Source organism: Ailuropoda melanoleuca, chromosome 2 (genome assembly GCF_002007445.2).
Source record: "Ailuropoda melanoleuca isolate Jingjing chromosome 2, ASM200744v2, whole genome shotgun sequence".
Taxonomy (NCBI): domain Eukaryota; kingdom Metazoa; phylum Chordata; class Mammalia; order Carnivora; family Ursidae; genus Ailuropoda; species Ailuropoda melanoleuca.
Window position 1 is genome coordinate 29,623,358 of NC_048219.1, and position 24,113 is coordinate 29,647,470.

A 24,113-nucleotide genomic window follows, 5' to 3' on the forward strand; every position below is an offset into this window, starting at 1 on the left:
ATGGTTAGCCAAAAGTATCGGCTAGAACCATTCCTTTTCCAAAATCTCAACCTCAGAAAAAGTTCAGGTTTTAAACAGTGTGCCCCGCCCTCCTCCTTTCTGTCTTTCCCATTCTTCATTCCTCTGCCTCTGAGTAACCCCAGGTCCTGTGTCCCCGGCTTCAGTCCTGGTCCCCTGCTCTCCGCCTGCCCTTGCCATTTTCCTGTGTCCAGTCTGCTACTGGCCTGCTCTGCTTTGTGGGGCCCCACAACAGATCCAGGGGGCCTGGCCTGAGCCTGGACCCCAAGTCCCAAAGGCAGGCCCCATGACAACGGCATTCTAAGAAACGCAAACCACCAAGAACCCTATCTGGTGCTACTTCCCTGTATCGGCCAACCACTGACGCTGGCTGGAAAGGAGGACGTAAAAGGGAAGAGAAAAGGGGGCTGCCCAGAGCCCTCTTTGTCTTCAGTCCTTCCTTACACATCAGTGAGCCACACTGGAGCGTCGGCAGAATGCGAATGTTACCAGGAAGGGAGATAAACGCAGTTGAGCTAGTTTGGTGCAGCGTCTCCACTGGTCCACTAAGAATGGAACACGTGCACGTGAAGAGTTCAATACTCCTATATTCATATTTAAGAGATGCACAGCGAATTCGTTCCAATCACTTAAATAACTAATTTTTCTTTACTTAGAACATTCAGTAGCAAACTTGAGAGAGACCGTGGTAGTATCTTTGACGGTACTCTTTCCCTGCTTTTTGCACTGGGCCCTTGCAGGTCATGTGGCTGGCCTTGACCAGGATTGCTGATTAACTGAGCTGGGTGAAGGAAGGCCTGGCCCCGGGATGGCAGGATTGGACTGAGAGGTTCGGCTCCAGCCCCGGCCAGCTGTGGTTGATCAAAGGGTGGATACAGCAACGAGGAACCAGGGTGGAGAGCTGCCCGACGGAGAAGCAGTTCAGGGCAGGGGATGGGAAGAAGGCATGCACTTGACATTCTTTCTGCAACTCCACGGGAGTGGGTGCTGCGGTGCTCCGCCCAGATGCCCTGTGTGCAAGTCTCAGTTGTAAAACACCCCTCCTACCAGATCCTTCCTTTCACCCTGGGCAGGACAGCCAGTGCTTAACGGCGCAAAAATATAAGACAAACGTCATTATGAAGCTTAGCTCTGTGGTTCAAAAACACAACAACACCACAGATTCTTACTCCTGAAACCAATACTATGCTATATGTTAATGAACTTGAATTAAAAACAAACACACACACACACAGCCCACAAGTGCTTTGCTAGTCCTTTCTTCAAAAGAGGTGGAGTGTGATTTGCCTCCCCTTGAGTGTGAGGAGACGAGCCCTATACGGCATCAAGGCCCCTCCTTGGTCTGTCTCCTGGATGGCTCCCGCTGCCCTTTCATGTGGACGCTGGAGCACCCCCCGTGGCAAGGAACGGAGGCCTCTTGTTAACAACCGTGTGAGGGAACCTTCTGGAAAACAGATCCTCCAACCCCGTGCAAGCCCCACATGACACTGGATTGCAACCCCGAGCTGGAGCCACCCAGATGAGTCCCTCCCCAATCCCTGACCCTCAGAAACTAAGATAACAGAAAATAATAAAAACAAACAGTTGTTTTAATCCTCTAAGTTTGAGACAGTCCATTATGCAGCAAGAGACCACTAATATACTCGACCCCTTCCTGAGTTGTGTTACTTTGGACAAACTAAGCCTCAGTTTCCCCATCTGTAAAATGGAGAAGACACGAGGACCCGCACTCCCAGGGCTGTTAGGAAGGTTGAGGTAATGTGTGTACCGTGGTCAGCGTAACAGCTAACATGTCCACAGCGATTACTGTGTTACCTGCCTGATGTTCTTCTCGGGGTCCCTGGCTGGTCCTCTTTCTTTTCCGGGCTCTTAAATGTTCTTGTTCTTGACAAAAGCTCTTGACACACCTCCCACAACCTTAACACTGCTCTTGGCAGGGACAAGGAGGGACTTGTGGTGTCTTCTGCGTTTGGCCAAACTGCCCACCAACTGCTCCGGGCCTCGACACTGCCCAAGGGAGCTCTCATGGGGGTGGGGAGCCCCGTGTTCCCATGTGCTCATGAGCCCTCCACTCCCCCTCCTCCAACCCCTCGCCACGGCCCCATCACTTCAGCCTGAGACGTGGCCCACAGTTAGAACGGACCACCTCTCCTAGGAGACTGCCAGGTCTAACTGCTTCATGCCTGTCACCCTGTTTAAGCTAGTCATCATGGCTTCCAGGTGCCCCGTGACCTGCTCCCGTGATGCAACGTGTCTTAATCTGACTCCACCCAGCCCCGTCCCCTCATCTCCCAAGCCCTCCTCTGTGTTCTCGTGGTCTGACGTCAGCAAAGCCCCTCCATCCTCAATCTCTTCTCTCAACATTGCCTTCCTCTCCCTGCTCTTAGCCAGGGCCTGGCTGGCCCCTGCGGGCCTCCTCAGGGCATCATTTCCTCTCCCACGACCGAGACGTCTCGGGTTGACGAAGGTGAGGGGGGCTCCTCCTGGCGCCTCATTACTGCTTCTGGATTGCTGCTCCTCTCCTCAGCAACTTTGGTGCGAGTTGCACAACGTGACGAATGTACTAAATACCGCTGAACGGTACACATTAAGATGGTTATTTCTAGGTTATATGACTTAGAAAAAAAAGAACCCCCGTAGCCCAGTTGAGGACCCACGCTCCGGCTCTTCCTCTGCCTGGCTCGTCCCCCCCGCCCCCGTGTTCAGGTCCCTGAGCACAAGTCACCCCGAGAGGCCTTCTGTGTCGCCCCTCTTTCCAATGTCACTGCACTCACCCCTCCACGCACAACAGCAAACCCTTGCTCACCTTTCAAGGCCAAGCTCGACCTTCGGCAGAACGAGCCACCTCCGGGCCCGTCCCTGTGGCGCTTTACCGTGCCGGAGTCTGTCAGCCTGGTGAGGCCACGGTTCCTCAAGGGCAGGGCAGGAGCGTGTGCCCCCAGGTACCCGGCCCGCGCCCCACTCCCCAGCACGGAGCCGGTGCTCTGGGACAGGCTGCCCCCCGAAGGAGAGGACCGGGGTGTTGTGTCAGCGGGTGCTCCGGGTCCCTGGGCCAAAGCCACTCTTGCCCTCAGGGAGGGACAGCAGCCGCAATGCCAGCTGTCCTGGCCCCTGCCCGGCCGGCTGGCAAACCCGAGCCTCACCTGGAGCTCCCAGAAGATGCTGCGCGTGTGACGGTGGTAGTAGTGTCTCAGAGGGATGTACTCCAGGCCCTCGCGGCTCGTCTTCAGGTAGCGCTCCACGTGCTTGAAGAACCAGGGCTTGTAGTAGTTGCCAATGCTATTCAGCTGAAATGACAGAGGGCACGGCGTCAGCCCACAGACGAGGGCCTGAGGCTGGCGGGCTGGAGCCGTGATACCCGGCTTCTGTTCGGCGCCCCTGGCCTTTTCAAAGCTCCGTGTCTGTCACCACCCCTGAGACTCTTGAAAGCCCGGGGAGGCTGAGCACAACGGGCGTTCTGTAGCACAGCGAGGTTAGGCGCTGTGCCCAGGGCCCGACGGCTGGCTCCCCAGTCTAGAGAGCTCAGCCACGCCTCCCCCTCACGGACAGAACCGAGGTGCAAATGTTTATGGACACAGGGCCACGCAGGGGCTCCCTTCCTCCCTCCCTCCCTTCCACTCGGCCGACCCTGGCCAGCAGCACTAACTGACTGTGGCACTTTCCCTGCCACCGAGACCAAGCCCCATGACCCTCTGGGTGCTGTGCTCCCCTCAGGCAGCCCCAGCAGCGAAGGAAGCTCAGTGTGAACTGAATGCTTCCCTGGTCTCCCGGCCTCCAATGCCTAGATCGTATATTGAGACAGTCTTCAGTCCTAAACAGTTCAGGACTTCATGGGCAGTGTGCCCTGCCCAGCATGACTTAGCCTCTCTGGGCCTCAGCATTCTTGTGCATGGAATGAACTCCAGGCAGATGCTTTTGGAGAGAGGGAGGGCGGCAACCTGGAAGGAGCACCGGCTCCAGAGATGACACCAGACCCTGGCCCCCGCCACCCCCAGCTCTGTGACCTGGGGCCGGCCACTCTCTCAGCCTATCTCTTCACATGTAAAATGGCAATAAAACTACAGACTTTGTGGGAGGTTTTCTGTGCCTATTAGAAATCACTCACACAGGCTGCCGACACTCAGGCCCCACATCAGACCACCTTCCCTAGGGGCTGGGAGAGGCACTGAGTCCTACGGGCAGGTGAGATCATGCCCAGCCGGGGAGCAGCACAGGTGAGGAGGGAGCAGAAAGCAGGGGCCACACAGAAGAGGCAGAATATTGCCGGGAACCATGGGGAGGTGAAAGCAGGAGCAGAGGCAAGCTGAGCGGTCCCAGGGCAGCTCGTGGAGACACTAACCACAACAAGCTCTGGGCACTGTTCACGTGCTTGCTCTGTATCCCCTCCCTAACCTTGCAAGGCAGAGCTGTCCTTGTCTCCCTGATGAGGACAGAACCGTCAAGGTTGAACAGAGCACCCGAGGCCACAGGGCTGGCAAGGGCAGGGCAAGGACGCAAGCCTATTCCACATGGCACGACGAGGCCAGGGCTGGGCAGCGGGGACCTTGAATGGTGTGCCCTGGAATGGGAACATTATTTAAAAAAAAAAAAAAATCTATCGCTATTTTCTCCTGATTCTAAAAGCAAAGTAAAGCCCTTGTGGGAAGTTCAAACACTGCAGAAATTGGCTACTTGGCCAGAGAGACAGCTTGCAGCCTCACCCTCCAGAAGTAACTAACACTGATGTGTACTCATTAAGTTTTCTTTTCTGTGCACACACACGGATTTACAAAAATGGGATCGTCCTGTGCACTGTTTGCGGATTCACTTGTCCTACTTTGAATACCTGGGGCTGGCCCTGGGCAGGTCACTCCGAGCCTTGAACTGGCAAAATGGAGCTACTACCCACCCTGGGGTGGCTGCGGAGACCAGAAAAGGCAACGAGGAAAGTGCCTGGTATGGCGCCTGCCCAGAGGGCACAGTGGTCGGTTCCCAGCCCTCTTGCTGTCCTCTGCCCCCTAGCCCCTTGCCAGCCCCTCCCCCGGGAGCCTTTTGGTCCCCATCTCTGGCAGCAACACTGCAGCCCATCTGGGTGTCTCCTGTTGTGCAACAGGCCACTATGCCGGCAAGAAGCTGGGCTAAAGAGCCTGTCTGTGCAAGTCTGTTTTAACGTGGCTAGCGTTGCAGGACAAAGCACACCGTGCGCTGGCCGCTGCCTGCTGGTACAGGGGACAGTGAAACCCAACAGGAGCAGAGTAACCTGCTTGACCCCAGGTGCGGCCTGGCCTCAAAGGCAGCGGCACAGCTGCACAATGGAATCGAGACTGGGGCATACACGGGTTCGGGCGCTGCTTGTGCTCCTTGACTCCGGAGGAACCTTCGTGCCAGACAAGCCCGGGAGATGTTAAGAACCCAGATTGCGCGTCTCTCCCAGGGTACAGGTCCGCCGCTGCAGCCAGACGGCCACGTGAGCTCCCGTTCCAGCCCGAGTGCTCAGAGAGCACGCCAGTCTCCAGCTCCGGGCCTCTCCTGTAAATCGGGGTGGGCTGCCTCCCCCCAGGGGCTCTTCTGGGCCTGCAGAGGGCCCATCCCAGCACCAGACACATAAGGTCAAATTCCAGAGCAGCCCGCCCAACAGGGGCGTTCGGAAGAAACGTGCCTCAAATGAAATATCCATATGTCTCATGGCATCTGCCACTCTCCGCCCCCAACCCTGTTCCCGGTGGGTGTCAGGGTCTTGCTTGTCGGGACACTTACTAAAACTCGACAGCCTGGGGGCCCGGCCCCTCTCCCACCGACACCAGGCGAACCTCGGAGTAAGACCTTGGTCTTCTAGGACAGTAAGGGAATTGGTTACAGCGTTCCCACATTTTAAAAGTTATACAAACCCTGCTGCCCAATTACAACCTTAGGTAGCATCTAACACAGCGAACAGGTACCAGAAGGGCCAGTAGAGTGGGGGATGAGCACGGCCATGATGCCGGCCCCTCCGTCAGCCTCTTGGGGAATGCTGGGAGAAGGTGTACACACACTGGGACACCCCTCTAAGGGAATGCTGGGAGAAGGTAGAAAACATCTGCACTAGATGTCCTCGCTGGGTGACCAGGTGCTAGGTGACCCACACTGATGGGGCCTCAGCCGGGGTTAGGCAGAGCCGGGACCTGGGGAGCGACACGGCACATTGGCTCCGTGTCCGTGTCCAGTGTTCCCGCTTCTGCTCCAGGATCCCCATGTTCCAGCACCTACCATAGTGTCCCACCAGGAGGGGTTCTCGGTCAGAGTCTGTGATTGTTGCTGGATTATAGAAACCGATATGCAGGGGAACTAACACTGAACTAGGAGTACGCCCTGAGCTTCCATCTGCCCTGTGTTGGCGAGGAGTGCTCACAGAAGTCTCTTCCCCCTCCTGGCCTTGTTTCCTTATTTAGAGAGGGAATTGTACCAGATGATTTTCAAGCCCTTTACAATTTGAAGAGGCTTTAGTATACAAGTTTAGATCAAAAGCCTTAAGAGCACCTGTCCTTTGACGTATCTTACGATATTATTCCAATTGCAGACAAAAGATGCTCACAGCTACCTTCCTTAAAATAAGGAAAGACTGGGGCGCCTGGGTGGCTCAGTCGGTTAAGTGTCGACTCTTGTTTTGGTTCAGGTCATGATCCCGGGGTGGTGAGAGCAAGCCCTGCGTTGGGCTCTGCACTGGGCATGGAGCCTGCTTAAGATTCTCCGTCTCCCACTCCCTCTGCCCCTCCCTTGCCACTTGCGTGCTCTCTCTCTCTAAAGAAAAGAAGGAAAGACTGGAAGCAACCTGTATTTCCAACTATGAGGCCATGCTTTAGGAAATGACAGGGCATTCGCTCAACACAGTGCCCTGCTGTCACTAAATGACAATTTTGAAGGCCACGTAACCACGTGGGGGAATGCATATCACACTCAACTAGAAAACGCAAATTTGAACAGATGGTCCCAGCCAAAGACAAATGGAAAAAAGCGTACAAAGAGATGTTCAAACCCCAAAGGTGACCCGAGAGCCACAAAAGAAAACGAGATGCTATTTTTAACCCTATCAGATTGGCAAAAATGAAGGAGTGATCGTATCCAGCGTTGGCAAGAGTGTTGGAGAAAGGCATTCTCACGCGCCGACGCCGGATGCGGGCAGGCGCACCCCCCTTCTGAAGGGCTGTTTGGCGGTGGCTGTCAGTACATAATGTGCTCCAATCCTTAAGACAGGAATTCCAATTTTTGGACTCAATCCTACAGAAGTGCTTGCCCAAGAGGCCAAGGATGGATGTCAGAGAATCTTCAACGCAATCTCATTTGTAAGAGCAAGACATCTGGAGCAAGATGATTGTTCATCAGAAAGCACTGGGTTAGGCCAGCTACTTGCACACTGTCACGAGACACCGGGGGGGGAAAGAAGGGTGTGCCCGCACGCGTGCGCAGACACCTTGAAGAATGCACCGCGATACGAGCAGTTACTCTGGGGGTGAGGCTGGGGGCAGAGCCGCCTTTAACTTTTCCTTTATGTATTTCAACATTGTGACGTTACTTTTATAACTTAAACACTTTCATGTATGCACTGAAAAAAGAGGAAATAAATATACCAAACGGTTAGCAAGAGCTGGCTTTGGGTCATGTTTACCGGTAGAATTTTCTTTTCTTTTACTCATCTATACTCTCCAAGTCTCTCATACACACAAATCCTTTCACACGAGAGAAAATGCTGCTATTGAAAATTACATACATCAAAGGAATATCCGTCTAGATTCTGAGGCATCAGATCCATGATGCAAATCTTGGTTCTGTCATCTCGTGGAAGTTTACCAGACCTCTTAGAGCCTCAGTTCCCTAATCTAGAAAATGGGGTTGCTGCAAGGATCAAAGCTTACACCGATCCAGGGGCACACACGTATCTGGCAGGTGTTCAGGGCAGAGTCAACGGAGGCTTCCGTCCCCGTCTAAGACAGCTCTGACTGCAGATGCTGGGCCCCAACCCCAGGTGGGCTGACCGAGGCCTCAAAGAATATGGCCACCAGGCAGGGTAAGGGTGGGGGCACAGGCTCAGTCCCAGCCCACCCGGGCCTTCCTCCTCCCCAGGCCTTGGCCCTTGGCCACTGACGCCCCGGCCTACCTTGCTGGGCTCTGCCTCATCTGTCATGACCCCCGTCATGATGACAGCCTTATCCAGGGAGTAGAGCAGCCCTTCCACGAAGTCGTTCTCCGGCCGCTGGGACTCACGGGTGAACTTTTCGCAGATAGCCTCCAGGCCCCACACTGGCTCAAACCGCAGCTTGACGTACTTCTTGGCGGGGATGATGCGGATCTCGGCGGCCACCAGGAAGCCCAGGGTCCCACAGGACCACGGCACAGCATAGAACAGGTCCGAGTTTTCCGACTATGAGGCAGAGTCAATACATGCTGAGAGCCTGCTTCCCGGACCCCGCGGGGTGGCACACAGTTAACAGGGGTGCAGAGAACCCAGGGTCTCAGCTTACTTCCTGCTCTGTCGCCGTCTGGTCATGTAAACCCTAACAAGGAACTTCAGAAACAGGACTTTCTGGGCCTGTATTCCCTCTGCGGCTTCAGCATGACCTGTGAACCTCCACTGCCCCCTGTACCAGGGATGCTCACAGAAAGCGCAGCCTCTCTCCTCCACCCACCTGCAGCCCCTGGACCACAGGCTACCCAGGAAGAGGCCAGGACCAGCACTGCCCAAAGAGCCAAAACGGAGCGTAAAGGGCTAAGGGTCCCAGGCCAGGCTAAAGAAAAGTGCTTCCAGAGGGTCAGGGTCGGCAGGGGACATTAGAATGGGCCATGACTGAGACTCACAAGCCTTTTTCAGTCTTTTAGTGGAACGCCCCCTGAAGCTCAGGGAGACCACTAACATTTACACGTGAACATGTAAGGAAAGTGAGGCTCTAAGAGGTGACATGGCTCCCCCCAGGCATCCCACAAGTCAGCACAGAGAGGCCAGGGCTCAGGCAAGGTTGCCTAACTCCCGACCCAGCATTTTTCCTGCAAGACCTCATCTGGTTCCACGATCTGCTTTTAACCTTACCATTTCTTGTTCTGGTATTTGTCTTAGAGACAGACAACTGACTTTTCATCCGGCCATTCTAATTCAAGTTCTTCGATTCTCACAAAGCTCCTTTTGAAAAAGTCCAGCCTTGTCTGGCCCTTTACCAAGAGGACGGTCCTGTGTGGTCTCTGCTCATGCTGCACACCCTTGGTAAGGCTGTGGTGGAGGGCAGGGGGGTGGGGGCAGGGGCCTGAAGCAGGGAAGCTCTGCAGCAGGCTGGCAGAAGTCTCTGGAACAGCAGAAGTGGGCCATCTGGGGCCCCACCTAAGCACGCTGTCAGATAGCAGCAGTGATAACCAGGTGTCTGCCAGGTACCCAGCTGTCTGTTAGGAGCTCCACATATGGCTTCTCCTTTCTCTCCCTGACAATGCTTTTGTCAGATGAGGAAAATGGGCCTTAGAGAAGGGAGGTCACTCATGAATGTTAGTCTCCTTTCTCTGCTGGGAATAAACAGGTCAGAAGGCAGGGCCCAGGCAAGTGTTTAGGAAAACGTGCCGGATTGCTGTGAATTCTGAAAGGGGTCTCTCTTGTCTAAGGCCACGGCTCTCAAGCCTGCCCTGGACTCTCTTCTGTGAGGCCAAAAACCCTGGTGGCTCTCTAAAACATTTTCTTGTAAAGAGTGACTTTGTCCCTGCCATCCAGGGGCCCCTTAGATATGCTCAGAAATCTGAGTTTGTTTAAAGTTTCAATCCTGTCCCACTCATCACGGTAACATGCCTTAAATGTTCGCATCCCACTTTGGGGAGTAGAATTATCTTTGTTTCTCCAAAACAGCCCCTCTTGCCACTTTTAGTTACACCTCACAACACCTGGCATAGAGCTCTGTGGCTCGGGCCCGACTTGCCCTACAGAGGCAGAATGGTATAATAAATGGCTAAGGGCATGGATCTGGGGGCCTGATAACTTGGGTTTGAATCCCAGCTGTGTGGGATTTCCTAGCTGTGGGACCTTCGGCAGGTTTATTAACCTCTCTGTGTTTTAATTTCCTATCTTTACAATGTGGCTAATAATAGTACCTCATAAAGTTACTGAAGGATTAAATGGCTTAATATATATATATAAATGAAGCATTTTCAACAGCACCTGAGCACATATACGAGGCCATATCAATCTTCGTTATTATTACAGATACAGACCCAGACTGACCAGGTGTGTTTGAAAGGAAGCACCCTCAGGGTCCCTACCTCCCCAACCCCAGGATCCTTGATGCCCAGGGCAGGCTGGTGGGGCTGTTCCCCAACTCTGAACTCACCGGCGTGCACCGCACAAAGCTGCCGTCGGCCAGGACCAGCTCGTAGGCAGTGCAAATGTGCTGGAACAGCCCGTACTTGTGGGACGATGACTCGATGCCCGTGCCCATGATCAAGCCCCCTGCAGAGACACACATGTTAGCCAGGCAGGGCCGTGGGGTGCAAGGTCGGGGGGATCGGGTAAAGGGCACTTCACCGGAGCTGGGGTTGCTCACAGCATGAGGGGGGTGTGATAGGGCTGGCCGCTTGGGGGAGATTTCCCATCTCTGTGGATCTGGAGAGCAGCAGAGGGAAGGAGGGGCTCGAACGGGAGCCTAGAGGCTTCCCCGATGTAGGGGGACCAGTGGGAGCCTGTCAAGTGCACTCATGTCTGGCCAGACCCAGCCTTGATGACCGGGTGCATTCATCTTAAGAGGGACCTTAACGAAACAGGGTGGGAGGGTTGCCTTGGTGGCAGGAAGCTGTGTCCTGTGGGAACAGTTCCAGGAAGCGGAGGTATTTCCCCTGGAGAAGGAAAGGCTTTGGGGACCATGAATCCTGCAGAGGGAGAGACAGACTAGACTTATTCTGTGTCCTCCTCAAGGCAGAACTGGAGTAGCGGACACGCGTCACGGGGATGCAGATTTGCGCCAGGGAGGAGAAGGTGCTGCCTGAGAGCCTGAGCTTTCCCGGGATGGAAAGGCAGACAGCCAACGCCCTGCCTTTGTAGCTGGGCGAGCAGACGGAGTGACTTCTGTCACAGATGGAACAGCAGCGGCCCCCACACCGACAGGAGGTGGGCCGCGGTGCCTCAGCTCTGACCCCCGGCCTGTCTTCAGTCCTCACCCACTGTGAGGTCATCGAGCTCGGGCAACACAGGCAGCGTCCAGCCAATGGAGGTCAGCAGGGCAGTCACCTGACCCATAGTCACCAAGGGCTCCACACGGACAATCTGTTGACACAAGAGAGACCCTGGGTCACCGGGAGGCCGCCAGGCTCACAACAAGGAAGGTGTCACCCCAGATCTTCCTACGTGATCACACAAGATTCCTATGTGCCCCTTGCAGCCTCTTGCTAGAACATGTCACTGCCTTTCATTATAGTGAATGTGGTTTCTGGGGCTGGATCTGCTCATGTTTGACCGTGTCCTTCCAAATATCTTTACACTTAATACTTAGTTTATTTCTCCTCCAGACTATCTTAGAAATACTCCCCTATTTGCAAGAAACGGCATATATGAAGAAGACAAAAGTCATCCATCCTACTTCTTCATGTCACCCTAGCTGTCAATGTTAATCCCCGTAGTGTCCTTATGTTCAGGCTTTTCCCCTCCATGCCTAAATCGCTATTTTGTGTGTTGTAATATAACACACACACACACACACACACACACACACAAGTTCAAGCGCATGTACGCATACTTTTCTGTTTTGCTTTTTAAAATTTAACACTATGACCATTATCCCTTGCCATGGAATATTCTTAGAAACCACAACTTTTAATGGACACATCCATATACCAACATGGGGACTTCCACTTCCAGCCAAGGTGGAGCAACGGGGACCCCATTTACCCTGCTGCCCGAAAGCAAGAAACTGAGAAAACGAAACAAGAGTTTTCAACATAGGGGGAACCAGGCAATGAAGTTAATGACTGCTGAGAGACAGGAAACAAATGAGGGAGCCTCTGTGAACGCCCAGGCTAATTCCCTGGAGTCAGGCAGAGCAGGCAGGGGAAAGGCTGGGGAGCCCAGCGGACTCTGTGCTGAGCGCCGCAGAAGACCACGGTGACTAGGGTTTGCAGGACAGAGCACTGGAGAGGAGAGAACCGCACAGAGAGAAGACTCTGAGGGACTGCAAAGGATGCCCACCGAGCGCTCAGCGGAGTACTGGTCAGTGTGCCCACATAAGGAAGTTACCTGAGGCTGAGGCCAGGGAAAGTGGCACTAGAAAGGGTAACAGGGAACAGGGCCAGGGGCTCACCCAGGGGAGGAAAGAATATCTGCTCTCACAAGCCAGACTGGAAAACCTCTTGGTTCACAAAGCGATGGGTAGAGTGTGATCTTGCCTCAGCGGTGGGGATCGGCTACCCTTAGATTACACGCTGCTCTGACCTCACCTGAAAAATCAAGACCCACCAGGATCAAACTATTTCCCAGTAATATAGCTGTGTCCCAGAACAAAGCTCGAGAAGATTTATAGGAATACAAAAATATCCAGCACCCAAAAATGTCAAAGTCACAATGTCTAGAATACAATCAAAGTTTACCAGGTATGCAAGGAGGCAGAAAGATTTGACTCACAACAAGGAGGAAAATCAATCGATCTGTTTTGATAAAATAGGTCCAGGTTTGACAGGGATATTAAGATTAGCAAACGAGGGGCGCCTGGGTGGCACAGCGGTTAAGCGTCTGCCTTCGGCTCAGGGCGTGATCCCAGCGTTATGGGATCGAGCCCCCACATAAGGCTCTTCTGCTGTGAGCCTGCTTCTTCCTCTCCCACTCCCCCTGCTTGTGTTCCCTCTCTCGCTGGCTGTCTCTATCTCTGTCGAATAAATAAATAAAATCTTAAAAAAAAAAAAAGATTAGCAAACGAGAACATTAAAATAGTCGTTATAAGCCAGTAATTCTATGACTATATTCCCCATATTCAAAAAGTCAAGTGGAGACATTAAAAAGATAGTAAAAAGATCCTAATCAAACAGCATCTGAGACGAAAGACACACTGGCTGGGATTGACCTTGCAGGAGCAAAGAGCAGTGCACTCAAGCACACAGCAATTCAAACTCTCCTAAACGAGACACAGAGAGAGAAAAAATGTTTACCGATTTTATGGGGCATCAGTGAGCTCAGCTGTGGAACAACTGCAAGGGGTCTCATAGCAAAGGTGCTATTCCGGAAAGAACCGGAAGTATATTATTGCTTACAGTTCTTAAAATATTCATGACACAGGATGCGATCACTTGAAGGCAGGCTGTGATAAGGGAAATGCAAACTATAAGTCTTAAAACAACTGCTAAAAGAACGAAACAAAGAGTTACAGCTAATAAGCCAACCAAAGAGCTAAAGCAGGATTTCAAAAATTATTCAGTAATCCGAAAGACAGAAAAAAAAGAAAAGAAAAGGAAAAGGGAACAAAGAACAAAGGGGCAAACAGAAAACAAAGAACAGGGGTGCCTGGGTGGCTCAGTTGGTTAGGCATCCAACTCTTTCTTTTTCTTTCTTTCTTTTCTTCCTTCCTTCCTTCCTTCCTTCCTTCCTTCCTTCCCTCCTTCCTTCCTTCTTTCTTTCTTTCTTTCTTTCTTTCTTTCTTTCTTTCTTTCTTTCTTTCTTTCTCTCTTTCTTTCTTTCTAGATTCTATTTATTTATTGAGAGAGAGAGGGAGAGGGAGAAGCAGACTCCCTGCTGAGCAGGGAGCCCTGACCTGGGACTCGATCCCAGGACCCTGAGATCATGACCTGAGCCAAAGGCGGACACTTAACCGACTGAGCTGCCCAGGTGCCCCAAGCATCTGATTCTTCTTGAGCTCTGCTCAGGTCTTGATCTCAGGGTCCAGCGTGTTATGCTCCCCGCTGGGTGTGGGGCCTACTTAAAAAAAAAAAAAAAAAAAAGAACAAGGTGGCAGATTTAAACCAAACCTTATTGATAATAACATTAAATGTAAATGTGTGTGGGGTTTTTTTTTTTTCCTTTTACAGAGTGTGAACAGGAGAGGGATGCAGAAGGAGAGGGAGAGAATCTCAAGCAGACTCTGCTGAGCGTGGAGGCTGACACAGGGCTGGGTCTCACGACCCTGAGATCACAACCTGAGCCAAAATCAAGAGTTAGATGCTCAACGACTGAGCTACCCAGCTGCCCCATAAATGGTTTTAACATCTTGATTAAAAGGCAGAGATTGTCAGATCGTGTTAAAAAGCAATACCTAACTATATGCTGCCTTCAAGGAACAGACTTTAAATATAAAGGTACACCACGCCATCACTAGTCAAAAGAGAGCTGGGGTGGCTTTTTTATAATATCAGATCAAGTAGATTTCAGAGCGAAGAAGAGAACTAGAAATAAAACCAGTCATTTCATAATGGCAAAGGGATTCATCAAGAGGACATAAAAATCCTAAACATTTATATATCTCTTAACGGAGCTTCAAAATACATGAAGCAAAACCTGATGGAACTACAAGAAAAATAAATCCACAATTACAGGCAGAGATTTCAATACGTCTTTCAATCATTGATAGAACAGAGAGAAAATTCATAAGACTATAGAAAACTTGAACAACATTATCAACCACCTTGACCTAATTGACATTTATAGTACACACCACCCTGAAACAGCAGAATATGCACTTTTAAAAAAATGCACATGGGGGTGCCTGGGTGGCACAGCGGTTAAGCGTCTGCCTTCGGCTCAGGGCGTGATCCCAGCGTTATGGGATCGAGCCCCACATCAGGCTCCTCAGCTATGAGCCTGCTTCTTCCTCTCCCACTTCCCCTGCTTGTGTTCCCTCTCTCGCTGGCTGTCTCTATCTCTGTCAAATAAATAAATAAAATCTTTAAAAAAAAAAATTAAAAAAAATAAAAAAATGCGCATGGAACACTTACCAAGACAGCCCATTTTCTGGACCATAAAGTATCTCAATAAGTTGAAAAGCATTCTAATCATATAAAGTATGTTTTCTAACAATAACTGAATTAAATTAGAAATCGGCAATAGAAAGATCTCTGGAAAATTCCCAAATATTTGGAAACTGAATAACATGCTTCTAAATAACCCGTGGGTGAAAGCACTATCAAAAGGGAAGCCAGAAAGTATTCTGAACTGAATGAAGATGGAAAGATTCCAAATTTGTGGGATGGTTTTAAAACACTGCTTAGGGGGAAATTTATAGCACTAAACACCTAAGGTCTAAGTCAATGACCTCAGCTTTCACCTTAAAAAACTAGACCAAGAAGAGTAAAATTAAATGCAAATCAGTAAAAGAAAGGAATTAACAAAGATCAAAACAGAAGTCAATGAAATAGAAAACAAAGTAAAAACAGAGAAAAATCATTGAAACCGAAAGCTCCTTCTTTGAGAACTTCAGTATAGTTGATTAACCTGTAGCCAGACTGGTCAGGAAGAAAAGAGAGTAGCCACAAATGACCAATACCGGGAATGAAACATGTGACATCACTACAGACTTTACAGGCGTTCAAAAGACAGTAGGAATATTATGAATAACCTAATGTCATTCATTATACAACTTGAAATAAAAACACCTTTAGAGACACAAATGCCAAAGCTCATCAAGAAGAAACAACTAAAGAACCCCAAGGCTATTAAAAAAATTAATTTGTAGATAAAAACTTGCTCACAAAGAAAACTCCAGGCCCAGATGGCTTTACTGGTTAATTCTACTAATTAATGCATGAATAATACCAATTTTATACAAACTCCTCCAGAAAAATGAAAAGGAAGGAATACTTTCCAACTCATTTTTAGGGACTTACGAATCTACAGTAATCAAAACAGTATGGTATTGGCATATAGATGCACAAACAGATCAACAGAACAGAAGAGTCCAGAAATAGACCTATGTATATGGACAACTGATTTTCAACAAAGGAACAGAGGCAATTCAGTGGAGAAAAGATATCTCTTCAACAAAAGGGACTAGAACAATAGGATATCCACATGCAAAAAAAATTTTTTTTCATCCATATTTCATACTATATGCAAAAATTAACTCAAAATGGACATGGTCCTAAATGTAAAACAGAAAACCATGGTACTGTTAAAAGAAAACAGGATTAGGGCAAGACGTCTTAAATAAGAAATCACAAACACGATCTATGAAAGAAGAAATTAATATACGGGACTCCACCAATATTAAAAACTTCTGGTTTTCAAAAGAGAAGTCAAAAACTGGGAGAAAATATTTGCAAATTGCGTATCTGATGAAGGACCTGTTTCTAGGACATAGAATAAGAAAACAACCCAATACAAAAATTTAGCAAAAGATCCGAACAGGTACTTCACCAAAAAAGATCTACAAATGGCAAATATGCACATGAAAAGATGCCCAACATCATTAGTCATTAGGAAAATGGAAGTTAAAACCACAACGAGCTACCACTACACGCCTATTAGAATGGCTAAAATTAAGAAGACCGACCGTACCAAGTCTACGATGATTTGGAGCCACTGGAACACTTGTGGAAATGCAAATGCTACAGCCACCTTGGAAAACAATTTAACAGTTTCTTAAAAAGTTAACCATACACCTATCGTATGATCCAGCCACTCCACTTCCAGTTACTTACCCAAAAGAAAAGACCACTTTCTTGGTCAAAACCCCAAACTGGAAACAACCCAAATGTCCATCAATAAGTGAATGCATAAATTGTGATCTCTGCATACAATGGAATACTACTCATCAGGAACGCAGGATGGACCTCGATACGTGCTTCAACACCGATGAGTCTCAAAATAATTATGCTGAGTGGAGGTTGCCAGACAAAATAAATAAGAGTACATAATGCCTGATCCCACTGATACGAAACTCTAAATACAAACTAGTCATGCAAAGCAGGTCATTATTGGCCTAGGAATGTGGGGGTGGGGTGGGGTGGAAAGAGACAGGGAGGGGGCTAAACAGGGATTAACAAGGGGCACAAAGAAACTTTTGGGGGCAATGGATATGTTCATTGTCTTGATGGTGGTAATGGCTTCATGGTGGCATACATATGCCAAAATTTATTATCATTGGACAGCTCTGTAGTATTGCATACCAAGTGTGTGTCAATAACGCTGCTTAGGAAAAAAGGGAAGACAAAGGGACGTTAAGCAATGTGGCCAAGGCCTCACAACAAAATGCCATCATGTGGATATATCATATCTAATAACTTCTTACCGTTAGGGTGTTGTGCTGTCTTCCATTAGAAATAAAGCTGTGATGGGAAGGAAGGGAGGGAGGGAGGGAGGGAGGAAGGAAGGAAGGAAGGAAGGGAGGGAGGGAGGGAGAGGGGAAGGGAGGAGGGAGGGAGGAGTGACACAATCCCTCTGTGTTGTCTTTGATTTAAACTTATTTCCTTTTTCTTGTGCCAGGTTTCAAGAAAAATTACTGAGTAGGCCAAAGAGTATGCACATATGTAAGGCTATTAAGAAGTGGGTCCCCAGGAAGCCTGGAAGAAGGCCCACCCTCCCCTCCACCTCCATAGCCCATTGTTTTTACCAGCACACTTCCTTACCGGGAAGGGATAAATAGGTTCCATTTTGTCTCTCATCTTTGCCCACGATTTCCCCATCCTTTTTTCCCGTGGAACTGCTGACAATCAACGAGTCTCCCTGAGTTCGGTGTGCCCACCTCGGGGATGGGCTCTGACTGATAGCTTCCAAAGCTATGGGGTTTTGAGGGAGGGCAGAGCCTTCTGTGAGGACCGGGATCCTCTTGGCTACAGTCGTCTCCCTGTGACAACTGCCATCACAGCAGGGATGGCGCCCCGCCCGCTCCCAGAGCCTGGGAACTGGCCCCTTACCTGTTTCTTGGTGTCCACCTCCAGAATGTCCATCAGGTTGATCATGATGTTTTTGTGCGTCTTCTTGTACTTCCCAACCCGCAGCGAGACAGTGAGCCAGCCAGGGCGTCCCGTGCACATGAAAGTCTTGCTCCCCTGCTCCTTCCATTCCCGCACCTGCAACCGTGGGACAGAGGCTCAGCTAGCCCCGCCGGAGGGTCCCCAGAGGGGCTGGCAGCCCTGCTTTCAGGAGAGGAAGCTTGGAGGGATGCCTTCATGTGTCAACAAACATTTACAGAGCCCCTGCCACCTGCCGGGCCCCGGGAAGGCACACAGCCCTTTCTCTCTGGAACCTCCTCGGCCAGCGAGGCCAACGGAAAGGCTGGGGTGCTGCCACGCCACCAGCAGCAGAAAGAGCGAAAACCCAGGAGCAAAGTGCTTCTGTAACCCGCCCTACCTGGGCAGCTTAAGGAAGGCTTTGTAGCGGTAATGATACAGCTCTACGAGTGACTAGCACCTACTGCATGCCCCCACTGTGCCAGGCACCCAGGCACCCACTATACACTGGCTCATGTACTCCTCACAACAACCCCAGGAGGGGGGGCATGGCAAGCCCCCTCTTGCAGGGGAGAAAGCTGAGAAGCAAAATCACTTGGTCCCTCAACAACGAAGGGCAGAGCCCAGATCCACGACCACGGCTGTCCGACTTCGGGCCTGGAAAGACAGATGGGCTTGTGTTAATAGTCAAGAATAGAATAACAGTTAACACTTCCTGGGCTTATGTGCCAAGCCCCGTTCTAAGTATGTGTATGTGTTAACTCATGCTGTCACTCGGAGGGGGAGAGAAGGGACAGGGAAGGACCATCAAGCCGATGGAAGGAAGAGCTTTTACAAAACCTCTACTGTAAGTGACTGAGGCACACACACAGAGAACAAATGGCCCAGGAGACGCCAAGCCCATCAGGAACACAGGAAGAAGTCTTCCCTTCCTGCTGAGATGGACATCTGTTGCTATGGCCTTTGACCATCCATCTTCTCTTCATATGCTTCTAACAGTCCCATCTTCCTTTGGTCCAGGTGATGTTGAGTCTCATCCTGCCCCCGAAGGTGGGCACAGGACTAAGGTCTGATTCCATCCTTCTGGCCATAGAGACTGGTTCAGGGATGGGCCTAGGGTCCAAGTCAAGACAACAAGGCCAGCTCTAGGAGACGCACTCTCCTTTTAGTGGGATTGCTGAACTGGTTGGATGAAACTGCTGGGGTTTCCACAGGGAGATGAGCCTCCCTGAGAATGAAGTCAACCCAGAGGAAGGTCAAGCCAACAGACGGCAGATGGATGGAAAGCTGGAGATAGGGGGACAGGGGCTCCTGGATCCAGTCATACCTGAGCCATTTTTATTCCTGGGCTTTTCAGGACCTAGGTCAACAAAATCCCTCTCTGCTCAGGCCAGTCTGAGTTGAGTTCCTATCACCTGCAACCAAGAGTCGTGGAGAAGTCTGTGTTGAAACTGACCGGGCGAACAGCTCAACGTGGGGGAGAATTTTCCTAACCATCCGAGGCCAGGGTGCCCTGTGAATACAGGTGTACGAGCAGAGGAGGCTTACTGAGGAAGATTCCTGCGAGGGGACCAGAGGAGGGATCCCCTGATCATCGGGCCCCCGGCTGACTCTGCGATCCCAGGGCTTCATAGGCACTCAGTGGTGTGGGAAACAGATTGTGGGTGCTGCATTCCAGGTGTTGGGTGGGCCACATGAAGTGAGCGTGGAAGCCTTAAAGCCTGAACCACCGGTTGGACTGGATCCTGATGGGAACCGGGCAAGAATCTGGGCTGGGAGGCAAGGCTGTACAAAGTTCCTCTTGTGAGCATGTGCAAGCCAGAGAGAGGTGGGATGGGCCACGAAGAAGGGCAACCAGTCAGAGGGCTATTATCACAAGCCAGGTGGAAGGCAACAGAACCAAACCTACTGGGTGGAATAGGATGGGATGGGAAAGGAGAAAGGTCAGAGTTCAGGCTCTAAAACCAGGCTGACCTGGGTTCCAGCCCCATTTACTAGCGAGACCACCTTGAACACATGACTACCGCTTCAGCCTCAATTTTTCCCATCTGCAAAACAGGTGTAAGACCTGTTGGGGTTGCTGTGAGATTAGAAATGACAGACATCAGGGGCATGGGCTGTGGCACATGGCAGGTCCAGGGCGGTGGGCTGGTTTGGCCAAGCCCCTCTTCTTCCTGTCCAGGGAGAACCTTTGGCTTAGTTCAGGTAAACAAGGGCTTTATACACATTCAGTGGTGTGGGAAACAGATTGTGGGTGCTGCCTTCCAGCTGTTGGGTGGGCCACATGAAGTGAGTGTGGAAGCCTTAAAGCCGGAACCACCGGTTAGACTGGATCCTGATGGGAACCAAGCAAGAATTTGGGCCGCAAGAATTTGGGCTGGGAGGCCATGTGGTACAAAGTCCCTGGGCTGCTCTTGGCCAGGCCCCAGGGGTCAGAGGTGAGCTGGACAACGGTCCCTGCTTTCTAGAAGCTCACACTCGGAGTGGAGGGGGATGGGGAAACGATAAACAAGTAAATGGGAGTATCTGAACCCGTGGAAAGAGTTAGGAAAGAGGGCGCAGTTGGGGACAGAGGGTAGGAGGGCTCTGGAGCTGTGACTGTGACTGGCGGAACCCAGGGCAGCTCAGGCAAAGCAGTTGCAGACGTTGCATCATGCCACCAGCCCGAGGTCTCATCCCTCCTAGGGGTGCCCCTCAGCATGCATCTGCCCTCCCTTGCTTGCAGAACCCACCACTGCGCCCACAGAACATGGAGGCTGCTACACCTGCGCTGAGCGCCGCGGCGGGAAACAGAAGCTCTTTGCAACCCGACACTCCGAAGAGCAACGTAAGGAGGGGCAGAGGGAGCCAAGAAAATGCCCAGGCCCAATGCCCACACCAACCCTGGGCACGGAGGAGGCTCCACTGTGAGCGGCAGCAGGGCATAGGCTCTGTGGGCGCGGGGAAGCCTCCTCAAGCAGTGAGCGCAGGGCCCACGGCTGCGAGGCTCTTCACCCTGGCTCGGGGCTACCTTCTCACTGTGGTCCTTCGTTCTAAGTAAGTCAAAGGCTCCTTGCTGCTACAGAGTAAACTTTAAACTCAAGACCCCGCCCCAACCTAGTTCCGATGGGACTTTCCAACCTTCTCCCCTTCTGGGCCTTGGCTCACACTCAACCCTGCACCTGACACACCTCGCTCCTATCAATTCCCCCACTTCCCAGTCTCTAGAGCCAGCTCCACCTCCCAGAAGCCCTTCGGTTTCTGAGATCGCTCGGCCGGAGGCAGCCACCTGTGCACGGCTCACCCTCCCCTATCTCGTGATCCTTTATATCCCTCTGGGGAACCCGCACGTGCTCCGCAGAGCAGACACTCCATAAGCACCGAGCAACGTTTGGTCCCCTGAATGACTCTGCTCACTCCGTTCCCTCCCCGGGAGGCCCCCACTACCACATTTTGAGTTCAAATCCCCCTCCAACGCCGCCTCCTCGGGGAAGTCAGGGCTCCCGGTGCACCTCACGCCACCTCGCGCCCGGCGCGGAGCTCCCAGTGCACACCGCCGAGTCCCGCGGACCCGCTCCCGACCCGCCCGGCGCCGCTCACCTGCTTCTGGATGTCCCGCACGCGCTGCCCGTGCAGCCGAGGCGCGCTGCTGAGCTTGAACACCACCCAGGCGCGCACGTAGTAGTAGATGTCGAAGATCAGCGAGAGCGGCAGGAGGAAGAGGCACACGAACACCCAGCGCTGGTGGATGAGCACGAACTCCAGCCCCTTCACGCGGACCCAGAGCAGGAAGAGCAGCGCGCACACGGCCAGCGACACCGCGGGCTCCATGGTGGGGCCGGCGGCGCGCCGCGCGCGGGAGGGGGCTGCCTGCTCGCGCCGCCTGTCACCGCCACCCGCTCCGCGCCCGCCTGCGCCCGCGCCGCCCGCCGTTCTCTCCCGGGGAGTCGGAGGGTCGCCTCGCCGCCTCGCGATTGGCTCGGGTCGCAAAGGTTCGGTGGGCCGAGACCCGGCTGGCGACCAATGGCGAGCCGCGCCGGGGATCGGACCAGGAAGCCGCTGCTTTTATTGGCTGCGGGAGTCAGGCCGCTCCACCCTCTTCTCGCGGAAGCGCCGGGAGGGGTGGTTGGGGAACACGCGCGCTGGTGGGCTCAACTGCGCCCTGCGGAGAGGGAGGCTGCGGGGGCGCCGGCGGCCGCTGTGGAGGGGCCGGGTGCTGCCGCAGCTCCTCCTTAGGTGGCGCCTCCTCGAGGGTCGCGTTATGCGGTCCCGCGTTGGGTTGCCTCCGAAGGGGTGCGCTGGGGGTGCCCCAGGGCCCTGGGTGAGTCACCCTGCATTTTGGCTGAGGACTGCCGACCCGGCCAGGGAGAGTGCAAACCTGGCCTTGACCACGGCAGTCAGGTCGCTCCGTACCCGCAAGGCCACGAGATGCCCTTTTTCATTTCTCGAGGCGCTCTCTGTAGATGCATTTGAGTTATACAGCAGTTCTGGACGGTGGGCACCCTCGCCCCTTTCCCACTCGGCTGAGGCAGATAGGGAGGACTGGAGGGCANGGGGGGTGCAGCGTGCTCTGGAGCAGGCAGTACCGAGGAGCAGTGAGGAGCAGTGACTGTTACCAGCAAAAGGTTAAATCCAGTGTCATTTGGGTTTCATCTTGATTCTTAGAGGGACCGTTACCTCCTCTGAAATTTTAGAAAGTGTAGGAGGTTTTTATTTTAGGAGCTAAACCTGACCGATGAGGTCCTACCTGCACTGGCTTTGCTCACGAATCCACTTTCTTTCATCTTTGCCGGAACATGCACTCTTAGGAGGTTCCCTGGCCCCATTTTTTCAGTGCCTTTGCTCCAGCTGACACCTCCGGAATGCCCTTACCCAGCCCCTTAATAGAGCTAAACTTATACATCCTCAAAGCCTGCTCGGGGCCACCTCCAGAACTACATTTATGGCACTTTCTTCCCCTTTCAGGTGCTCATAAAATAAAGTGCATCCCTCATGATTCTTACACGTTATTTTCTAATTGTTTATGTGTCTCTCATCCTGGCAGACTGAGCTTTAGGGCACACGATGTCTCCTCTTCATTGGCTTTTGTGTTCCCAGTTTCTAGCACTATGCTTGATGCTAGTAGACACCCCAGGGCTCGTTGACCAATGAACGAATGAACAATGTAGGCAGAGGATCAAATATTCCATAATGATCAAAGTCCAGATGGTGAAAGGCTCTTTGCATTGGGCTTTAAAAATGAATAGTCTTAGACCTGTGTTGTCTTATACAACAGCTACTAGCTACTGGTATGTGGCTTATCTAAATTGAGATGTATTTTAAGTGTAAAACACACTGGATTTCAAAGGCAGTTCAGAAAAGAGAAGGCAAAATGTTTCATTAATAATTTTTATATTGATTATATGTTGAAATGATGATGTTTTGATGTACTGGGTTAAATAAAATATTAAAGTTGATTTCACTTGCTGTGTTTACTTTTTAAAGGTAGCTACTAAAAAATTTAAAATTATAGGGGCGCCTGGGTGGCACGGCGGTTAAGCGTCTGCCTTCGGCTCAGGGCGTGATCCCGGTGTTATGGGATCGAGCCCCATATCAGGCTCCTCCGCTATGAGCCTGCTTCTTCCTCTCCCACTCCCCCTGCTTGTGTTCCCTCTCTCACTGGCTGTCTCTATCTCTGTCGCATAAATAAATAAAATCTTTTAAAAAAATTTAAAATTATAGATCTGTTTCAAGTTATATCTCTAGCTCTCTCTCAAATAAATGAATAAACCTTAAAAAAAAAAAAGCTTAACCGTTCTGAGTATTGTTGGGGTAGGAGGTAATCTGGAAAGTTACATTCCACCTAAAAATCAACTTTGGACTCAAGTGTTTAATGCCTTGCAGGAGAAACCACGAAATTACTGGTAATCAGAATAGTTTTACCCTTGGGAAGAGGTCAGGAGGACACCTCAGTAAGTAAATAAGACTGAGCTTTAGGGGACAACTCTCAAAAAAGAAAATCAATGAAAAAGTACTCAGAACAGTTGTTAACCCAGCCTGCATCTTCTCATTCTCTCTTCCTACCTACCCACCTGCATCTTTGATTCTTTTTTTGTGTCTCCATAAACCTCAACCTTTTGGGCTACTATTGCTGAGGCAAGAAAAATAGTAACCTCAAGTTGGGCCAGTCAATTAATATTATCTTTTAAATTAACATATAGTGAAGGTGCTTATCATTAGCATACAGTTCATGAATTTTAGCACAGGTAAGGGTTCTTGTAACCACCAACACAATGAGG

At 51.3% G+C, this 24,113-nt stretch overlaps 1 protein-coding gene across 1 annotated transcript in view; it reads right to left on the minus strand.

Moving 5' to 3' along the window:
• DHCR24 (24-dehydrocholesterol reductase) overlaps nucleotides 1-21,775 on the minus strand; it is a 28,756-nt gene extending 6,981 nt beyond the window's left edge. The window contains exons 1-6 of the mRNA XM_002915753.3: nucleotides 21,436-21,775; nucleotides 17,821-17,976; nucleotides 11,152-11,257; nucleotides 10,329-10,447; nucleotides 8,129-8,392; nucleotides 3,162-3,305 (exon numbers count right to left, since the gene is read on the minus strand). Of these exons, the coding sequence (XP_002915799.1) occupies nucleotides 3,162-3,305; nucleotides 8,129-8,392; nucleotides 10,329-10,447; nucleotides 11,152-11,257; nucleotides 17,821-17,976; nucleotides 21,436-21,666 (1,020 nt within the window). The 5' untranslated portion in view covers nucleotides 21,667-21,775. The remainder of the gene's footprint in view (nucleotides 1-3,161; nucleotides 3,306-8,128; nucleotides 8,393-10,328; nucleotides 10,448-11,151; nucleotides 11,258-17,820; nucleotides 17,977-21,435) is intronic.
• Between the last annotated feature and the right edge of the window lie 2,338 nt (nucleotides 21,776-24,113).